Source organism: Alligator sinensis, unplaced genomic scaffold, assembly GCF_000455745.1.
Source record: "Alligator sinensis unplaced genomic scaffold, ASM45574v1 scaffold201_1, whole genome shotgun sequence".
Lineage (NCBI taxonomy): Eukaryota > Metazoa > Chordata > Crocodylia > Alligatoridae > Alligator > Alligator sinensis.
Genome location: NW_005842661.1, coordinates 547,556 through 567,033, shown reverse-complemented (window position 1 = coordinate 567,033; position 19,478 = coordinate 547,556). Strand labels below are relative to the sequence as shown.

The window sequence follows — 19,478 nt, the reverse complement described above, 5'->3', positions numbered from 1 at the left end:
GGGGCAGGAGGGAAAGGATCAAAGAGCTGTGGCTGTGTTGAATTGTTACAGCCTAGCCTGGTGGCAGAGCTGTACTGCTAGCTAGCATGTCCACAGTTGGTGGTTAGTTGTGAAAAAGCAGGAGTAACTCTGATGAGTAAGCAGTCATGGACCGAGCAGTGGCAGCACCACTGGGATGTGGTGGGAACAGCAGTTGGCAATAGTTTCCCCTCCTTAAAAGCCACATATATCCTTTGAAGGTGCTGTGACATGGGGAGACCAGGTCACCACTATAATAAGCCTGCCCAGTCCCCAGCCATGGGTCTACAAATCCTCAACAGCAGTGCAAGCAGATGTTAGAACAGGGATGGGCAAAATATAACCCATGAGCTGGATTTTGTCTAGCCTGCAGTGGGCCCTTCAGCCCATCCCAGCCCAGGCATGGGGGGAGCCCAGGCTGTTGCATATGAAGCCAGTCCTGCCACCCCTGGGTGCACAGGGGGGCTGGAGCAGCATGGCAGCCAGACTTGCTTTCTGGCAGCCCTTGCAGCAGCAGCTCCTTCCAGCTAGTGATGACAGTAGCAGGATTGTGAGGTTGAGAAGCTCCTAGTCATGAACTGGCACAAAGGTGGCAGTTACAAGAAGGTCATCAAACACTTGGACAAGACAGGAGTGCAGTTCAGCAACTGTAACTGTGACTGAGCAGCCCTCTTCAGGATCTGCTCTGCTTACCCCATATGGGGGGGGCTAGAATAAGTGCCCTAAACATAGTCTGCCTACTTTCTCCTGACTGGAGCTAGGGACAGACATTACACATAAACCAGTTTAAGTGATCAGAAACTGGTTGACAAGAGGGCTAGGGGCAGGGGCATGGCAGACATCCTCCTGTTCCTGTGGGCCAAGTATATGAGCCAGATCTGCAAACTAGTGACGGGCATGGAATCCAAAACCACTTGCCTGGTGAGATATTTTGCAGGGCACATCCTGAGACACTGGGAAGCATTCACCCCTACCAACCATAGACAATGGATCATGGGCTCACAAGATCCTAAACCAGTGCCATAGCTTGTATGGCCTGCAGAGCACAGGCCCTGTGACCATGAGCAACTACAAGAAGATACAGGAGACAGTGAGTCTGAGGAACATCACATTGCCTGTGGACTTGCTCCCGGGCGACGTGTGCCAGGCTGTGTGGGAGCGCATCGGCCACAAAGACCTGTGCAAAGATCACGAGGACTTGAACTAGCTAATAGCTCACTGAGCCCTACCAACGAGGGCCCGGAGGCATAGAGAGGGTCAGCTGCCTGTGGCTCAACTGCCACAGAGCCACTGAGATGATCGACCACCTCCTCTAGCTCTGCACCTGTGCCAAAGAGGTATGGAAAAGGGTGAAGCAGCTCTGCGAAAAGGTGACCAGTGTCAACCGGCTAACCAGAAAAGCAGTGCTGTATGGGCACCTCACTAAGCACCAGGAGAACCTGTCAGCCTGTTTCGACCAGTTTGTGTCCTGCATCAGGAGCACCCTGTGGAAGGCCAGGAGCCTCCTGTTGTACAGACACACAGACATAGAGGTAGTAGGCTGTGTGCAAATGGCTTTGAGTGAGCTCCAGACCTACTACCAGTAATTGGTAGTGGAGGATGGAGAGGGTGCAGCCAAAGCCACCTGGCACAGAGACACATGGCACAGGACCTTCCAACTTCCCCCTAGCGGGGAAGGAGGCGGTGACAGCGAGGAAGAGGAAGAGACAAATGGAACTGAGGACAGTGACAGCGACAGCAGCAGTGGGTCCTCCAGTGACAGTGACATGGACGACTGGTTAGCTGAGTATATGACCCTGCAAGTGGGGTGGGAATGAAAAGAAGGGGTTACCTGGTCTGAGAGACCAGAGTATGTTTGTTTGTGTGTGTGTAGCGTGCGGTGTGGATATTGTAATGGGTCTGGGTGGTCAGCAAGCCTTTGTACGGGTTTGTGGGATGCACGGGTGCGGTTAGTTTTGTAATGGATTATGGGTTTTCGTTGTGGTGTGATACTTGGGGTGTAGAGATATATAATGTGTATATGTATATATATATATATAGAGAGAGAGAGAGAGAGAGAGAGAGAGATTTTTCCAAAAATAACCAACAAAAAAAAAAAGTGATCAGAAACTGTTTTAAACCTGTAACAGACCTGTCATTCAGTGCACATAAACAAGTTTGAAAATGGCTGAAACTGGTTTGAGATAAACCTGGATGAATGTAGTATTAGGCTTAACTGATTTGGCTTAAACTGGTTTAAGTATTGTCTGTCCCAGACCCCCTGCTGGTTTAAGTTAAACCAGACTCCCCCAGCATGCTCTCTGGGCTGGGCAGGGCAGGGCTCTGCTTTCTGCTCTGGGCTGGCCCCTCCCCTCTGCTCTCTAGCCAGAGCAGGGGCAAGGCATGGCCAGATGCTAGCCTGCCATGGCCCCTGAGGCAAATTCTTCCCTCCATCCCCTGCCCCCTCCCCCCCCAAACCCCGTGGATCACAACTGGAGCTTCCTAGCCCCAGCTGCATCTCCACGGCTTGCCTGCAGCCAGGCAGGGATGGAGTTAATTCTTCCCTGTCCCCTCTCTTCTCCGGACCCCCAGGGTGGGGGCATTGGCTGCAGTCTCAATCATAGCACCTATGTGCTGGAGATGTAGTTAAGGAAAATTGCAGACAGCTTCACCAAAGAATGCACAGCTACATTTACATTATAAAGCATAACCTGTAAAAGGTGAGAATACCTGAACAAAGCCTTTCTGAATGCCTGGCTGTAAGGAGACATGGGGTTATGTAAGACTTATGCAAAGCTTTCTCTTATCTTCCTCTTTTATATTTTAAATTAGACTAAATTGTGTATGCTGTGTTGTTCTGGGCAGTATCTTAGCTTAGGTGAAGATTTTTGGTAGTTCCCTGTTGTATGCTTTGCAAATTGCTGTGTTCAACACATGCTTGCTTCAGAGAAAGGACTTTTTCCCCATCCCCACTCCTCAGTCTGGCAGCAGCTGCCCCCCAGGCAGGTATGTGGCTGCATTTCCTGATTTAACAGAGAATGTCTGTCCAGTTGTTAATCAGTTTAAGCTATGCAGCTTAGACTAACCTGCAAAGAGTGAATCAATTCAGGCTCGGGCTTTTTGAATGTCTGTCCCTAGCCTGGATAAACATGTCCAGTGGGATCACATTTACTGTGGTCAAAATCAACAAAGACACACAATCAATTTCTGTCCATCCTGGATAGGCCTTGTCAGCCATCTTTGGACAAGATAAGAATCATAGAAGATAGTCATCCTCAACTGTGAAAGATTGCTGAAGACTGCCTATCCCAGCACAAGATGCAGAGGGGAGTGATGGAGTGTTTCTGTGGGAGGTCACTGTTTGGTCAGGATGGGCTCCCAAGGCATGTGGTCCAAGCAGAGCAAAGTGGATTACAGAGAACAAAGGGCTCTCTGTCCATCCTACTCACCTCCACAATGGCTCTGACAATGGAAGCTGTTTCACAAAGCTGAGAACAATGGTGTCAGAAGTTGAAAATCCCCTTAAGTCCCAAATATGGGATTTGCTTGGGTCTTGTTACACGTTGCACTTTGAGCTGCTCAAATGTTGATTAGTGTTAATGCTAGCTTGAGTTTGGAACAGGCACACCTTAACACTAAAAACCTTCTCTGACTGTCCCTCACCTGCACAGCTGGTGAGTGGTAGCCTGACTAGGAGCTACAGCTGTGAGTTACCACTATAGGGATGGTGACCAAGGACAGACTTCTATCCCTGCTTTAGGTGCAGAGAAGGTGTGAGATGAGTTGGGGGGGTGGAGCACATGAAACTGGGAGGCAGACAGTTATTGGGATGGGGGCACGTAATGAAATGAGAGGTGGAAAGGAAATGGGGTAGGGGAAGGGTAGTGAAATGAAGTAAGTCAGCCTCTATGCCACTAAAGGATAAAATAAAAAAAGTAAAGTAAAAAAAAAATTAAAAGAAACAAAGAAGTAAATTAAAAAACGTCTCATGTTCTAATAAACTGGGATTTTGGATTGGAGTATGAGGGGTGCTTCCCAGGGTGGCTGGGACATGGGAACGGTGAGGGAACATGCTTTTGGGAGAGCTACTACATCTGCCCCAGGGATCATGGGGACCCAATCTAAGCCTCTACCTTCTGCAGGTCATTTGCATGGGGTTTCACCCCTGGGGGTGGGAAGGCATCACGCCCAAGATCAGGATGAGGAGTTGGCTTGGTGCCAGAATTGCCCTCTGGGCCGTAGAGTTCAGGAGGTGGACAGTGTGTCCACACGGAACAGGAGGGTTGGGGAAGGACACTGCATCCTGGGATGCTGGAAGACTGCAACTTGGGTAGCTCATCTGTAGGGAACTACCCACAATAATGGAAACTGAGTTGCGCAACACAGATCAGAGATAAATCTGCCCTGCAGTAGTGCAACTTTAAGTTGCCTAAAGTTTACTTAAAACTAGTTTCAGGTGTGAATATGTGGACAATCCAGGAGTTAAGAGATCCAGGAGCCACCTAAAATTAATGTGTAACAAAGCCCTTGCCTTTCACAGCCTGACACTTCCCTCCAAGTTACTTAGTGAGCTTGTGACCATCATGTGTCGATTCTTCTCAAGCAAAAGCCTTATAAGCAGCTTGCATCTTAATCATCTTACTGCTGAGCTGTCCCTGTGGGGAGGGAAAAGGCATTGCCTTTTCAGCCACTTTGGGATTGCAGGAATGACTTAGCACTCTTGCATTCACCCCAGCAAGGCTTACAATGCCTGGCTGGAGGCAGAGTGGGGAATATATACAGACCAACAGAGCAGGTATGAAGCTACACATTTCAGACCCATGTACATCTTGCCCCGGGCTTCCCCACATGACCCTAGACCCTGGCCTGTCTCATGAAACCATTGCCATTTTTCTAACCCAAGGTTCTCATTTCTATAAGCCCAGCAGGGGCTGGTATCCTATGAGCAGCCCCAAGGAAGAGGTTTTGCACAGGACAGATCTGAGGAATTAGAAACCAGTGTCTTCCTATCTTGCCTCGGAGAGCGCAGCATGGGCAAAGGGGGTAAACCTTTTTGGCAGGCATACCACAAGTCAGCCCTGTACCTTCCCCAAGTACTACTCTGATCCCCTTTCCCTGCTCAGTCTACTGCCCCGATTTTTTCTTTGAGGATTATCTGCTGCTGTGCTGTGCTGTCTGTCCCCTCCCTTATCTTCCATGTGCTACACACTTGTGCTGCCCATGCCACTTGGGGCCCACATGCTGCAGGTTAGCCACCCTTGTGTGGCAGGGGCAAGCTATCATGCCTACTCCTGTCTACACGTCTGCCACCCACCTCTCTCATCTGCCATGCCTTAATGTAATAATATTGATGTAATAATTAGGTGGGAGGCTGCTCATTATACACCCTGATATTTTTTGGGGGGGGGTATCCACAGCTCCATTCCACCCCTACACTGCAGCCCAAGCCTCGCAGATGGCATCTCAGGCAGTCAGCTGAACAGTCCCCTTCACCTATTAGCTGTGACCCCTTCCCTGGGACCTTCAGTTTCCCTTTAAGCCTTGATCCCATCTCAGGCCAGTTGGGACCCTGAGCTTCTCTGCTCTATATGGGTGCCCTTTGCAGTGAGCCCCTGGCCCTTTTGACCCTTATCTGGGTCCTGGCCCCCCACATTGACCAGTCAGGTCCCTAGGGTTAGGTCTAAGCCTCCTGCCTGCACTCAGGGATTAGGGTCCCCCATTCCTAGCTCAGGTGCTTCAAAAAGCATGCCTGGCTCCACAGGGTCATTCACCCCAGCAGGCTCAGGCACTTCAAGAAGCTTACCTGGCCTTCCCTGGACTAGATGGTTCACATGACCCACCGAAAGGTGAGGGCTGGGGTTAAGGCACCCCTATCCACCTTTCACCAGGGTGGTAACTGGCCTGGCATTTCCTGGGGGCTCCCATGCCACTGGGAGCCCCACCAGACCACCCACTCCCAGCAGGATGCAGTTTTAGGTTATGCCCAGAACTAGAGCCTCCTGCTCCTACCTACAAGATGTTCCCATGCAGCGCCCCAGCCAGGCCGTACTTCCTGCCTGCCTCCCAGCAGGCAGCTGCTCTTGTTTCTATAGGCGGACAGAGTTCTAAAATGGCCACCATAATCAAACACCTGCTGAGTGTTTGATCTAGCCCTTAAAGTGGCAGGCACCACTAGTGTCCTGCCACACCTTGGTTTAGTTCATCCTTGTTCCAATTACTCAACAGTATTTCCAGAATTATCAGCTCCTCCTAACCGGTCACTACTTGTCTTCCCGTTGGAATGATAGCTGAACCAGAACTTTATTCCAGAAATTCCCACATCCAGTTGTTGAGCAGCTTTGTGATCCAGCCTAATGAAGCTGTGGGCACTCAGCACCTTGCAGGATCTGGCCACTGTAAACAGCTATACTAAAACCCCTCCCATAGGTAGGCTCATTCTTGTCAGCTGAGCCCAAGTTGTCACAACGCTGTGCCACTTGCAGAGCTGAGTTACAGGCTGCTCTCCTGAGGTCAGCAGGGCTACAAAGCAGACAGAATCTAAGTCCAATTCTGAACTTCTTTGAAACCAGTGGGTCAGCAATTGGCTGTTCCAGAAACCATCAGCCTCATGCAAGCATGAAATGTCTCCTGAGACCCAGGTTGGCTGAGGGACATGCCGTGCACTGGGACTGCATTCAGGCAGCCAGAGAACTTACTAGCTACAGCCAGTCCCAGCCAGTCAAAAGCTACCCATGTCTCAGGTGACTAGCTCCCAGGCATGCAATGCTCAAGCTGGGCTTCCTTCAGCCTCCCAGGCATATGGGCCTCTCTGCTGCAACATCTCCTCCAGAGATATTCCTGCAGTGGGGTAGGAATCACCTCACAATCCTGGATCAAACTAGACTTGCACTCTACCCCACCCCTGGAGGAGTCCCTCTGCAACCCAGCCCAAAGCTGTTCAGAGAGCTTGGGGCTGGAGCCAACTCAGTGAGGCCAACCACTTGAGATCACCAATCACCCCTCAGAGCAGTTCAGGGAGTGTGCTGGGCCTCACATCTGGGCCAGGTAAAATAGGGCCACCCCACTCCCACCCATACCTTACCTCAGGTCCCAACCTGATCCACCCTATTGCATCTACATCTTCATCCACATAGCTGTAAGTGCCGCTCCCCTAAATCACAGCCCCAACTGCCACAGCCCACCCCACATCACAGCCATAGTTCTCCTGCCCCCACTACAACTATAGGCCCCCCTACTTGGAGGTCTGTGTGGACTCAAGGTTGAAAGGGCAGGGGATGATGTAGTCCAGGGCTGAGGCACCTTGGTGGTACTGTGGTGGTACTTATACAATGTCTGCTCACAAGCAACCCATGCAGGCTGCAGACAGGGCTGTTATTTCCTTACTGAATGAGCGCTAAGGGGATAACTCCCCTAACTGCTCCACTAGCATGGGGCGGTCCCTGAGACCAGACCTCTTTGAGGACAATACTAGTTCCCTCTGTTAAGCCCGGGAGTATGCCCCAAGCAGCAGGTACAGCCCAACACTGAGAACTGGAGCTGGGCCAAAGGCCACAAACACTTTTGAATTGCTAAAGGGCTCCACCCCAGAGCTGGCTGCTTCCTGGGATTGTTGCAGCTGGCAAGCGTGAGGGTCCTGACAAGGGAGCAGCCACTTAGTAGACTCAAAAGAACAAGCTCTGAACTAGTAGACTGCCAGTATTCACCCCAGAAAGCCAGGTCCAAGAGCAGCATGCCCACAGGGAGTGAATAAAAAGATATCAGGTCCAGGCAAAGGCTCAAAGTCTGGCCCTGGGCTGCTGTGAGGAGACACTAGTTTACAGGTCCTTGAGAGAATGACAGTTCGGCAAGAAACCTGGTGCAAAGCCAGCACACTGGAGCATGGGCAAATGAGGGCAAAGCAGGGGTAAACCTTTTTGGCAGGCATACCACAAGTCAGCCCTGTACCTTCCTTACGTACCACTCTGATCCCCCCTACACAGTCTACTGCCCTGATTTTTGCTTTGGGCCCTGTCTGCAGCTGTTCAGGGGACTAACTGGCCTGGACCTCCTAGCCATGGGTTTATCCTGCACTCTCCCCAGATCACAACTAGCTGTCACTGGCATCCCAGGAAGGCACAGGATCAAGAGGAAGCCGGCCATTCCCCAACACTGGCACAAGGAGTTTCTGGCTGCTGAGAATGGACCTGAAGGGGTCTTCTTTGGGTTGGGAGGAAGAACCACTCAGACAATGGCTACTTCTCCTATACTTAGTCTTGCCAGTGCTCCCAAGTCTCATACTGCCCTGCAAGTGCCCCCTCTCTCCATGCTCACTCAACCTGCCAGTGCCACCTCCTGTCTTTCCCACAGCCCACCCCATTCATGCAGCCCTGCCAGAGATCCCCTCCCCCTCTCCTAGGCAGTCCTTAATAGAGAAGTATTTGAGCAAGATGTTCTGTGTCCTGCGCTTTGTGTAAGGTTATACTATATAAGTGGACGGTCCCTTCTACCTATAAACTCAATGCATCTACCTACTGAGGTACTTTTGTGACTCCCATAAATGTGGTATTGGAGCACCCCACAGTCTTCAAAGTCTTCATTTATCCTCACAAGTCCACTGAGAGGTTAGACAGGACTATATCCCCATGGTGTTGAGGCACGGTGGCTAAATGACTTGCCTAAGATCACACAGTCAGTCTGTGGCAGAGCAAACAGTTGAGCCACAGATGCCCAAGTCTCAGGTTAGTTCCTCCACCCTATCTGTGCCCTCTCCCCCTTCACACAGCCCTCCCAGTGCCCTGTCCCCAGGCTCCCTGCAATGAGCATCGAGAGGGACATTCTGCAGTTTCATCCTCTCTTCTGGCATTGATTTTAGGGATCTGAGCACAACCAGGATAATGTGGAATTTGTCTCTCTCACAGTTACATTACACATACATGCACAATGATACCCTCTATGTCATACACACAGTAATACAAATGTTTTGTATTACATACCTACAAATGGTAAAAGTGCTACACACAGGCTCTCCCTACAGACAAACTATGGCTGTCTCACGCTCTCACACACTGTCACTGACAGTGACACACGCAGGATGTATCTACTTCTCCAGCATGCATACACACACATTGGCAGAGCAAGTGTTACACACAGCGCTACATATGAGCTGTGTCTTTCGTATCAGCATCAAAGGAGCACTGTCAATCATACATACATACCTTGGAGAGATATACACACACAGAATCACACACACACCGAAGTTACACAAAGGGTCATCTCTATCGCACACATGAGCACATGCACACACATACATATACATCAGGTTGAATACAGGTGGGCTATGTCTATCATACACTGACAGTGCTGCTTACAAGTTGTGTCATATGTACAACAAGTAATACACACAAGTTTTATCCTTGTCTCTCACAGTGATCCACATGTGTTGTGTCAGGCTTTGGCAGTGTGAGCTACAAGAATGTGATCTCTTACATGGGTTACATCTCACACAGAAACACTAACACATATTGTGGCTGATGCATTCACTGTCATAGTCACACACTGTGAGGTGAGAGTGATACACCAGGGCTGTCACACACACAGAGTAATGCACACATGGGCTATACCAAACACACACAAGCACACACACACTAAAAGTGATACACACAGCTTCTGTCATATGTATATTGACACTGATAAAGGGATATATATAGACCATGCCACACACACACACTGAGAGCAACACACAAAGGATGTCAGACATTAAGCATGAAACACACCAGTTATGTCCCAATTGAAGACATAAGTTAACTGATGCACTCTCCTTGTCCCAGTCACACACACAAGCTGTCTGGGTTCTGGCCCATCATGCTGGGAACTAGACAGACCCCTGGTCCCCTGAACTCCCTGTCTGGGGCTGGGATCATGCCTGCCTGTGTGCTAGGGAAGAAGCCATATGATCTCTAAAGTTTCCCTCAATAAGTGCCTCATACCTAGGTAAGCCAGATCCCCAGTGCCATCCCCAGAAGCAGGGAGCAGGGAAGATTTCTGGCCAGTGACCCTTGGGTTTGGGACCAATGCTTGATCTGCCCAAGACTTTCCCTGATCACATCTCCCTTGTGCATGGATAGCAGGGAGCTCTTCTGCCCCAGCTGGGACTGGGACAGACTTCTTCATTCCTCCCCACTGGGTGAGCTTAGCTCCTGGGAATGTAGATGGGATGAGCTGTTCCAGGGGGGCCGTGGAAGACAGCCTAAAGCAAGCAACCTGGACAGCAAGCTAAAGATGCAACTTGCCTGGATGCCCCATTACAGCCCATGGCAGTACTGTAGCCCAGGTGCCCAGAGGAGTCCCTGAAGGGCTATGCCAGGCTTGCTGTTGAGCTGCCCATTCAGGTGAGGGAGAAGCAACCCTTTCTTTTCTTACCTCCTTGCCAAGAAGCCTGGAGGATGGAGAGGAGAAGGAGGACTCCGGGAAAGAGGGATGCAGCTAGCTGCCTTGCCATCTCTTGAAGCAATGCCCCAGTCCTCTCGCAGCCAGTGTGTTTTATCCCAGAGCTGCTTAATTGTTGCTTCCAAGGATGTGAGGGGAAAAGGGGTGGGGGTTGGAAGGAGGGAGGGGAAAGAGAGTGAGAGAAGGGGGGGAGAGAGGCACAGGACACTACGTCATTATAAAAGGGCAAACACACAAGCCTCTCCAGGCGATTGGGCTTTTTTTTCCCTTTTTAATTTTTCTCTCTTGCTGCTCTCTCCAGTTCTGGTACGTCTCTGCCAAAAGAGTGGGGGAGCTGCCAAGAGAGCCTTCAGTGAGAGGAAGGGGGAAGGCTGAGCCTGCCAGAGCATTCGCTCCATCCCCATACCATAATGGCCAGTCCATATATCGCGTGGCCAGTGCCACCTGGGGGCTGCAAGCCCCAGAAGTGACTCTTGGACCTATTCCCAGCCTGTTCACCTCTTCCCGTTCAGCCCCCAGCAGAGGAGGTGGAGGGCTCTGAAGTCACCACTAAGTAGGTGTCTGGGGAGAACAGGGGGAAAGGTGGCGGAAATTAAACATTAGAGTCCCAAGATAAGCTATCTCTAAAGGGTTTGCTTTGGTTCTCTGTGCTGAGTGTCTGCAGCTAAGGCTTTGGGATGCTGCCAGCTGGGCCCCTGCTTTCCCTTCTTACAATTGCTAATGTTGTTTGTGTTCAGACATTCTACACCTGGACCGGTGCTTTCAGCTGCAGGGTACCAGGGTCCTGTATGATGCTGCAGCCAGGGGGAGGCAGGGGAAAGAGGTATCGAGACCATAGCGTTTAACCCTGCTCTGTCCTGAGTCCCCTTCACTTTATGAGGCTGCTCAGCCCATGGTGTGACAAGGTGCCTATAAGGACATGGGTAGTTCAAAGTGGTCTCTGGTGGGCAGAGGGGAATTCCCATCTGCAGGATGAGCAGGTGAAGGGCACATTTGTTAGATGATGGAGCAGTAGGGCCATGTAGGAAAGGAGGGAGGGGGATGGGGGAAGGGTGGCTGTCACTCCAGGGACAGGGAGTGGGTTACTTGTGGTGCAGGTGAGTGCGGCTGGTCATGATCTTATGAGGTTTTAGCAACATCAGAGAGCCACAGGGGTCCATGGGGACAGAGGAGGGAACAAACAGGGAAGCAGGCTATGAGCAATAGTAACTGGAATGGAAAGACTGGGGGGTGGGGGACGTTGTGTGGTGAGAGGGACAACGAAGGGTAGCGGTGGAGAAAGATCTGGGCTATGGTGCTGGGCTATTGTTGTGAGCCAGGCTGCAGGGGGTGGAGGACAATTGAATGAGGGGTGGATGTAGGAAATGTCCTAACTGCTGCAGTCCCTCTGTGTCAAGAACAGATGTCTAATGGGACAGATCATGGAATAAACAGACTGCGCGCCAGGCTGCCATTTCCCTGGCAGCCATTAGGGGGCATCCACAAGGTGTTCAATACCCAGGAATGAACATTTCCCAACACCCGTCTCAGGAGAAACCTGATTTTTATGATGAAAATGATCTGTCTGCTGCCCGAAGTTGCTGCTATTTATTTCCTCCCTCCCTGAGTGCAGGGCTATGGAGAGAAGCCCTCTAGACCAGTGGTTCTCAACCTTTTTTGTAGCAATACCCATTTATAAACATCAGTGGTCAGTCCTGACCCAGTGCCCCTCACTCCCAACTCACTGCCCCCTGCTCCCAGCCCCCAAGTGTGTGGGGCAGGGTGTGCGTGTGTGTGTGTGTGTGTGTGTGTGTGTGAGAGACATAGGGAGCCCCAAGCAGCCCCTTTCAGGCTGTAACGCTGCCAACCTGCAAGGGAAAAGCCACGGTTTCCCACATATTCTCCTTTAAAAGAGAATCCATTTTTAAAGTTTGTTCACAACCCTGTCATATATTGTTGCAACCCATTTTTGGGTTGCGACCTATGGGATGAGAAATGTTACCCCAGACCCTCTCCCCAAAGGCCAGGTATTCTGGGGCACAGACTGTTGAAGAAATCCACAGGGCCCTTAGGGACATGAGACCATGAAGAGCAGCCATGGGGGAATGAAGGGAACCCAAAAACTAGCTTACTTAGTTCCTTCTGAATCAGTGGGGGCCAATCTTTGGGGCAGGAGTGCCACACATTAAGCCTCGCACCCTGAGTGCCACTTCAGTCCCCTTCCCTTGCCCGAACTGTTGTTTTGCTTTTCTGCTCTTTGCCCTATCTGTCTCTGTGTTCCCTGTTCCTTCACTGATCTACTGCAGGCCACACACAGAGGCTCCTTCTGTCATGTGTAGCACTTGTGCCATGGGTTAGCCAGTCCTGTTCTAAATGATCCAAGAATATTAAGGCTTCTGCAGAGGGCCCCTAAATCAAGGCACCTAGCTGAAGAGGTGTTAGTTAAATCCTTGCTGAAGAAGGCACGAGGGGGTGGGGAATCTCACTTCTCCCTTTCCTGTAGGGTGGCTGCTGATAGCTAGGACCCCAGCAAATCTGCAAGGCACTCTGCAAATCTGAGTCAGATTTTTGCACTCTGTTCCTCAAGCATGCAGGGAAACCACTTGAAACAGGCTTTGAGCAAATACTTACAAATACTTACTCCACCTGCTCTATTTTTTCACTCTGCAAACCCACAACTGTGGTGTAGAACAGCTGTGGCTGTTGACATGGGCTGTGGCCACAGAGCAAAGGGCATCCTTCAGGAGGGAGGGCAGGGTTCAGAACAGCAGGGGGCAGAGCAGACTGTAGCTGGCTGGAGCCTGTAGTGGGCTCTTGTTGCTGAATTACATAATGTTTGAGCAAAACTCATACAGTTGTTAAACACAAGCTCTGTGCCTTAACAAGAGCAACAACACATGCTGCATTGAGCAGATGGATTTGAGAGCAATTGAGAAACATTTTCACTGTGATCCCAGATACTTGAATTGCACAGACTCGGCCAACAGGGATGGGTGGCTTGAAACCACCACTAGAAGGAAGGTTTGAGGGAATGTGGAAGAGGGTCTGGAAACATTTCAAGAACACATTATTTCTGTACATGACTGCAGAGCGTGCGGACCAAGTGAGCTGTACCAGCAAAGTGGCATTATTAGCTGTAGCACCGGCCTTCAAGCTCTCATCCATCAACAGAACAGATTTTGGCAGGACAGTTGAAAGATCACTATGTACCTAGAAAGAATAAAACCAGGAAAGGTTCCTTCCTTAGTCTAGAAACTAAGTAGCCTACAAACTTAAGGCTAAAATGTCAGTCTTATGGTTTTAGCTGTATAAGAATCCTTGATTAAAGATAGGCTGGTAGTGAGCTGCACAGTTGGGAACCGTTACAAGCCTTTGCTCCAAGATTACAAGACTTTGCTCCAAGATTGTAACTAGATTGTAAGAAAAAGCTATACAAATCTGTATAGTACTCAAACGGGCAAAACGGCAAGTGCAGGCTTAAGAACAGAGGGCAGTTAGGAAACTATGTGAGCTTCTCCTGAAGTAGACTCTGAAGGAAAAACACAGTTGGAAAGCATGTGAGGAAATTAAGTCATGCAAAGAAAGAGCACCAAGTCCTGGAAGACTTGTGGAACCCTGACAGATGCATGAAAGCTGTCAACTAGCACATCAGTATAGAGATGTTCCAGTATTTGGCCAAAAGTGGAGTCAGCTTCAAGAGGGATTGTTTTGGGCAGCCGTGCAGTCACAGAGAACTTACAAATGCCATCAAGTAATCACATGTTGGCCTTGGGGAGGATGCTCACATACCAGGTGTCACTCATGGGCCAAACCTAGCCATTACACTTAATGCCATGCACGTCATCCATGCTTGAAAATAGTTGCTGACATCAAATTTAGCTTCACAACTGGTGCAACTTGCCAAAGACCTCCACTAATGTTATAAACACATGTCCAGGACTCCCTGTTCCAGCATTGGCATATTGTCGCACTCTGACACAGCAATAGAGAAGTCAGAACACCTTTGCCGTAATTGCTGGGGACAGAACACCTGCTCCACCTCTGGAATTAAGCCACAATTTGTGACTGAGACATAAATTGTTCCCTGTACAATCAAACTGACAGAGAACATTATAACTGAGAAATACACAGATGTGTTCTAAAAGGAAGAGGCATAACAGGCTGTTAAAGAGACATAAATGCTCCTTCAGCCCTGAGGGATAGAATCCAGAAGGTACTTTCAGTTGACGTGACAGTAATAGCTCAGGTGCTTATTAGATGAGTGTGCATCTCGTGATAGAAGAGGAACCTGGAGGTTTGTGCTTATGTTGAAATCAGAAACTAGCATGAGAAGAAAGCAGTTATCACCCCTCCACAATCAACCCTGTAATCTCAGGGAAAGGGGAATGGGGACATATTTTCACCCTTCTGGATGTACAAAATTTGCTTGGCAAGCTTCCTTCACAAATTTGTCCATTTAAGTCCATTTGATTGGCCTCTGTTTCATAGTTTCATAGTTGGTAGGTTTGGAAGGGACCTGAGGAGATCATCTAGTCCGACCCCCTGCCGTGGCAGGAAAGAGTACTGGGATCAAACGACCCCAGACAGATGTTCGTCCAGCCTCCTTTTAAAGACCCCCGGGGTAGGAGCCAGCACCACTTCTTTTGGAAGTTGCTTCCAGGTCCTAGCCGCCCGGACAGTGAAATAGCACCTCCTAATGTCTAGCCTGAAACTACCCTCCGCTAGCTTGTGTCCATTGTTTCTTGTAACTCCCGGGAGTGCTCGGGGGAACAGGGACTCTCCCAATGCCTGCTGGTCCCCCTTGACTAGTTTGTAGACTGCTACTAGATCCCCTCTCAGCCTTCTCTTTTGGAGGCTGAACAGGTTCAGGTCCCTCAGCCTCTCCTTGTAGGGCCTGCCCTGCTGCCCCCTGATCATGTGGGTGGCCCTCCTTTGGACCCTCTCCATATTGGCCACATCCCTCCTGAAGTGCGGTGCCCAGAACTGGACGCAGTACTCCAGCTGCGGCCTGACCAGTGTTGCGTAGAGGGGGAGGATCACCTCCTTGAACCTGCTTGAGATGCATCTGTGGATGCATGACAAAGTATGGTTGGCCTTCCTGACCACATCCCTACACTGTTGGCCCATGTTCATTGTGGCATCAATGATGACTCCAAGATCCTTTTCTGTCTCGACAATGGCGAGAAGGGAGTTCCCCGGCCTGTAGGTGTGCCGCTGGTTCTTCCTCCCCAGGTGCATTACCCTGCACTTGTCAGTGTTGAAACCCATCCTGTTCTCTTCGGCCCACCCCTGTAACCTGTCTAGATCCACTTGCAACCTATTCCTTCCTACTAGCATACCCACTTCCCCCCACATCTTAGTGTCATCTGCGAACTTGAACAGGGTGCTTTCTACCCCCTCGCCCAAGTCACTGATGAAGATGTTGAATGGTGCAGGCCCGAGGACTGAGCCCTGGGGAACCCCACTGTCCACATCCCTCCAGGTCGAATAAGACCCGTCCACTACCACCCTCTGGGTGTGGCCCTCCAGCCAGTTAGTGACCCATCTGACCATGTAGGCATCAACACCACTGTCTCCTAGTTTCTTACTGAGAATGGGGTGAGAGACAGTGTCGAAGGCCTTCCTGAAGTCCAGAAAGACTATATCCACTGCGACACCTGCATCCAAGGACTTGGTGACCTGGTCGTAGAAGGCCACCATGTTGGATTGACAAGACCTGATGAACCCATGCTGGTTGCCCCTGAGCATAACCTGCCCCACTGGCCCTTCCTGGACATGTGCCAGGATAATTCTTTCGAAAAGCTTCCCCAGGACCGAGGTAAGTCTCATAGGCCTATAGTTTCCTGGGTCCTCCTTCCTCCTTTTTTTGAAGATGGGGACCACATTGGCCCTTTTCCAGTCCTCTGGCACATCACTTGAATGTCATGGGTGCTTGTAGAGCTGTGCTAGAGGTCCCGCAATGACCCCTGCTAGTTCCTTCAGCACTCTGGGGTGGAGATCATCAGGACCTACGGATTTAAATACATCTAGTCCCTCCAGAAGTTCCCTGACAAAGTCCTCATTAACCCTAGGCCTGGGTGTGCCACCCACAGGGCCCTCGGGGGGGCCAGTGGGGGAGATATTCAGGTCCCTCGTCAGAAATACAGACGCAAAGAAATTGTTGAATATGTCAGCTTTACCGTCAGGTGAGATGTCCAGATTTCCTAGCATGTCCTGCAGAGACCCCACGTTACTTGGCACCTTCTTTTGCCCAACTATGTATTTGAAAAAGGACTTCTTGTTGCCCTTGATCCGGGTAGCTAGTTCCAGCTCCATTTCCGCCTTGGCCTTCCTGACCGCCCCCCTACATTCCCAAGCTACAGAGGTATAGCCCTCTCTTGTGATGGCCCCTCCCTTCCAACGGGTGTATGCCTCCTTTTTTGTTTGGAGACGTTCCCGGATGCTTTTGGTGAGCCATGGGGGCCTTTGCGCCCTCTTGCGTGTAGGGATTACTTCCCTTTGAGCTTGGAGGATCGTCTCCTTAAGGAGAGACCACTCCTCCTGGACACTCAACTCCCTCTGGCTCTGAGACCTCAGTGCTTCCCCCTCTAGTTTTCTTACCTCATTAAAGTCTGCTCTCCTGAAGTCATGGGCTGCTGCCTTGCTGGAGGCTTTCGCTACCTTGCGCTGGATGGTGAATTCCAGCAGATGATGATCGCTATCGCCTAGATGGTCGAGCACCCACAGATCCCGTACCAGGTTGTCGCCTGTGGCCAGGACCAAATCCAACAAGGTGTCTCTCCTGGTGGGGCTGTGTACCTCCTGGGTTAGATGGAGGTCCTGTATGTCAGTTAAGAACCTGCGTGAGCGTTCAGACCTGGCTGTCTGCTCCTCCCAGCAGATGTCTGGCAAGTTTAGGTCACCCATGATGACTACATCCTTGGACCTAACTATCTCTGTGAGCTGACTTATGAATTCCTGGTCTCGATCTTCTCCTTGGTTGGGTGGTCTGTAGTAGACCCCCACTGTTAAGTCCCTTTCTCCCCGACCCCCTTGTACTCTAACCCAGAGCACTTCCGTTTGCTCCTCCTCTGACCCAGTGATACACATTGTAGATGTGTGTTGCTCCTTGACATAAAGCGCCACACCAACTTTACCAGTCTCTATAGGCATCTGTCTGGCTTCTGCTCCCCACCACACTCTCCTAAGCAGACATTCCCCCATCCCTCACAGACACCTCTCAGTATTAGCTAGCAGGACACATGCTGGCTACCTACGAGCTGTGGCACACGGGACAAAGGCAGAATCAACAGATAGCTGGTAATGTCCCTCTGTTTTTTTTATGGAGTGATAAACACTGATAAACATTCCTTGCTGGGCTGTTCAGGACCAGGGGAAACCCTTCCTAACCACAGCATCTTGGGGCCTGGCCACACCCCCTCAGCTCAGCTCTATGCAAGGGAAGGGAGAGCTGCTCTAGCACCCTCCCAACTTCTAGCCTGAGCCACTGCAGGCATGTGCCTGCGTTTCTGGGATGTCTGTCTGGTTACAAAACTGATTTAGCTTAGCCAGGTTAGACTAACCTGCAAAGACTGAATCAATTCAGGCTCAGGCTTTTTGAATGTCTGTCCCTAGCCTAGATGATATTCCTAGTTACATGCCCTACAAATTGGACATCCAAGGGCCAGATGTTGGCTAAAGCAAAATACCACTTCCACAAAAATGGGAACATTTGTGTTTGCAGAAAGTCTAACCTGAAAATAGTGTCAGGCCTGGGCCGGAAAAATACAAGCTGTTCTGTGAAGGCCAAGTCCCAAACATATTGACTCTTGGAAAAATTGGACAGTATATCAAAGCATCTAAGAATGCTGCTTCAGGGTGTTGAAGGGGAGTGGACTGAGGAGCATGTGGGTAAAATACAAAGAATTGAAACTACTACTCACCATTATATCTGTATTTTGATATGTTTTCTGAACAGGGACTGGGAGGCATGCTATTGCAGAGAAGCTTGTGAATGCCACATGTGCATCCACAGTCCATGCAAGCATGGATGTGTCATTGTTTTTGTAAAGAGGAAAGGATGCGCAAAGCAAGCGCTGTTGGGGAGTGAGCATGTGGGTGTGGCTACAGAGACCAAAGGACTTCCTCCATCTTGGAGGGCAAGGTCCAGGACAATGGTAGGTGGAACAAGCTTTGTCTGGCTGCAAAATGCAGTGGCTTTCATTGCTAAAATATGTAATGTTTAAATAAAAACAACATTGTATTGCATACCAGCCCTTTTTGTAATTTCATACTGTTTAAGGCCAGAAGGGACCATTAGATCACCAACCTATTTTATGATACAGGCCATTACATGACATCCAATTACCCCTGTATTAATCCCAGTAACTTGCATTTGTTTAAAGCATCTTCCACAACAGCATCCAGTTAGGTTCTGAAGGCACTGAGAGATGGGGAGTACACCCATTCCCTTGGGAGTTTGTTCCAATGGTTAATCATCCTCCCTGCTAAAAACGCAGGCCTAATTTCCTCTTTATATTCATCTGGCTTCACTTTCTAACTGTAAGTTACTTTTCTGTCTTTCTCTGTTAGGCAGCTCTTTATTACCTGCTGTTTTCTCCATATGCCATGTAAGCAAGTCACCTCCCATTCTTTTAGATAAAGCTAAAAGATCAAGCCTTTTAAGTCTCTCTAAGATATTTTCTTTGACATTCAAATCAAATTTCTGGCTCTCTCTCTCTCACTCTATCCTATTTTTCAAAATCCTTTAAAAATGTGGACAGCAGAATTGCATGCAATTCTGGCCAAAATGGATTAATAGATTCAGAAATGTTAGGGGCTGGAAGGGATCTTGAGATCATCAGGTCCAGCCCCCCTCTGCTTGGGCAGGAAACCCTGATGGGGTCAGATGACCCCAGCAAGGTAAGCATCCAGATGTTTTTTGAAGATATCCAGAGCAGGTGATAGCACCACCCCTGGGAGGAGTCTATTCCAGACCCTGGGTACTTGAGATGTAAAGGAGTTTTTCCTTTTGTCTAATCAAAAGTGGTCTTCTAGCAGTAAAGTGGGAGGATGACATCCCCTTAGTCTTGCTTGAG

At 49.9% G+C, this 19,478-nt stretch overlaps 1 protein-coding gene across 14 annotated transcripts in view; it reads right to left on the bottom strand.

The window, feature by feature from the left end:
- The window catches only part of ELN (elastin), a 62,959-nt gene extending 52,386 nt beyond the window's left edge, over window positions 1–10,573 (bottom strand). For all 14 annotated transcript variants that reach the window (XM_006033788.3, XM_006033789.3, XM_025215681.1 and 11 more), the window contains exon 1: window positions 10,396–10,573. In XM_006033788.3, coding sequence (XP_006033850.1) covers window positions 10,396–10,474 — 79 coding nt within the window. In that variant the 5' untranslated portion in view covers window positions 10,475–10,573. The remainder of the gene's footprint in view (window positions 1–10,395) is intronic.
- Window positions 10,574–19,478: the final 8,905 nt, after the last annotated feature.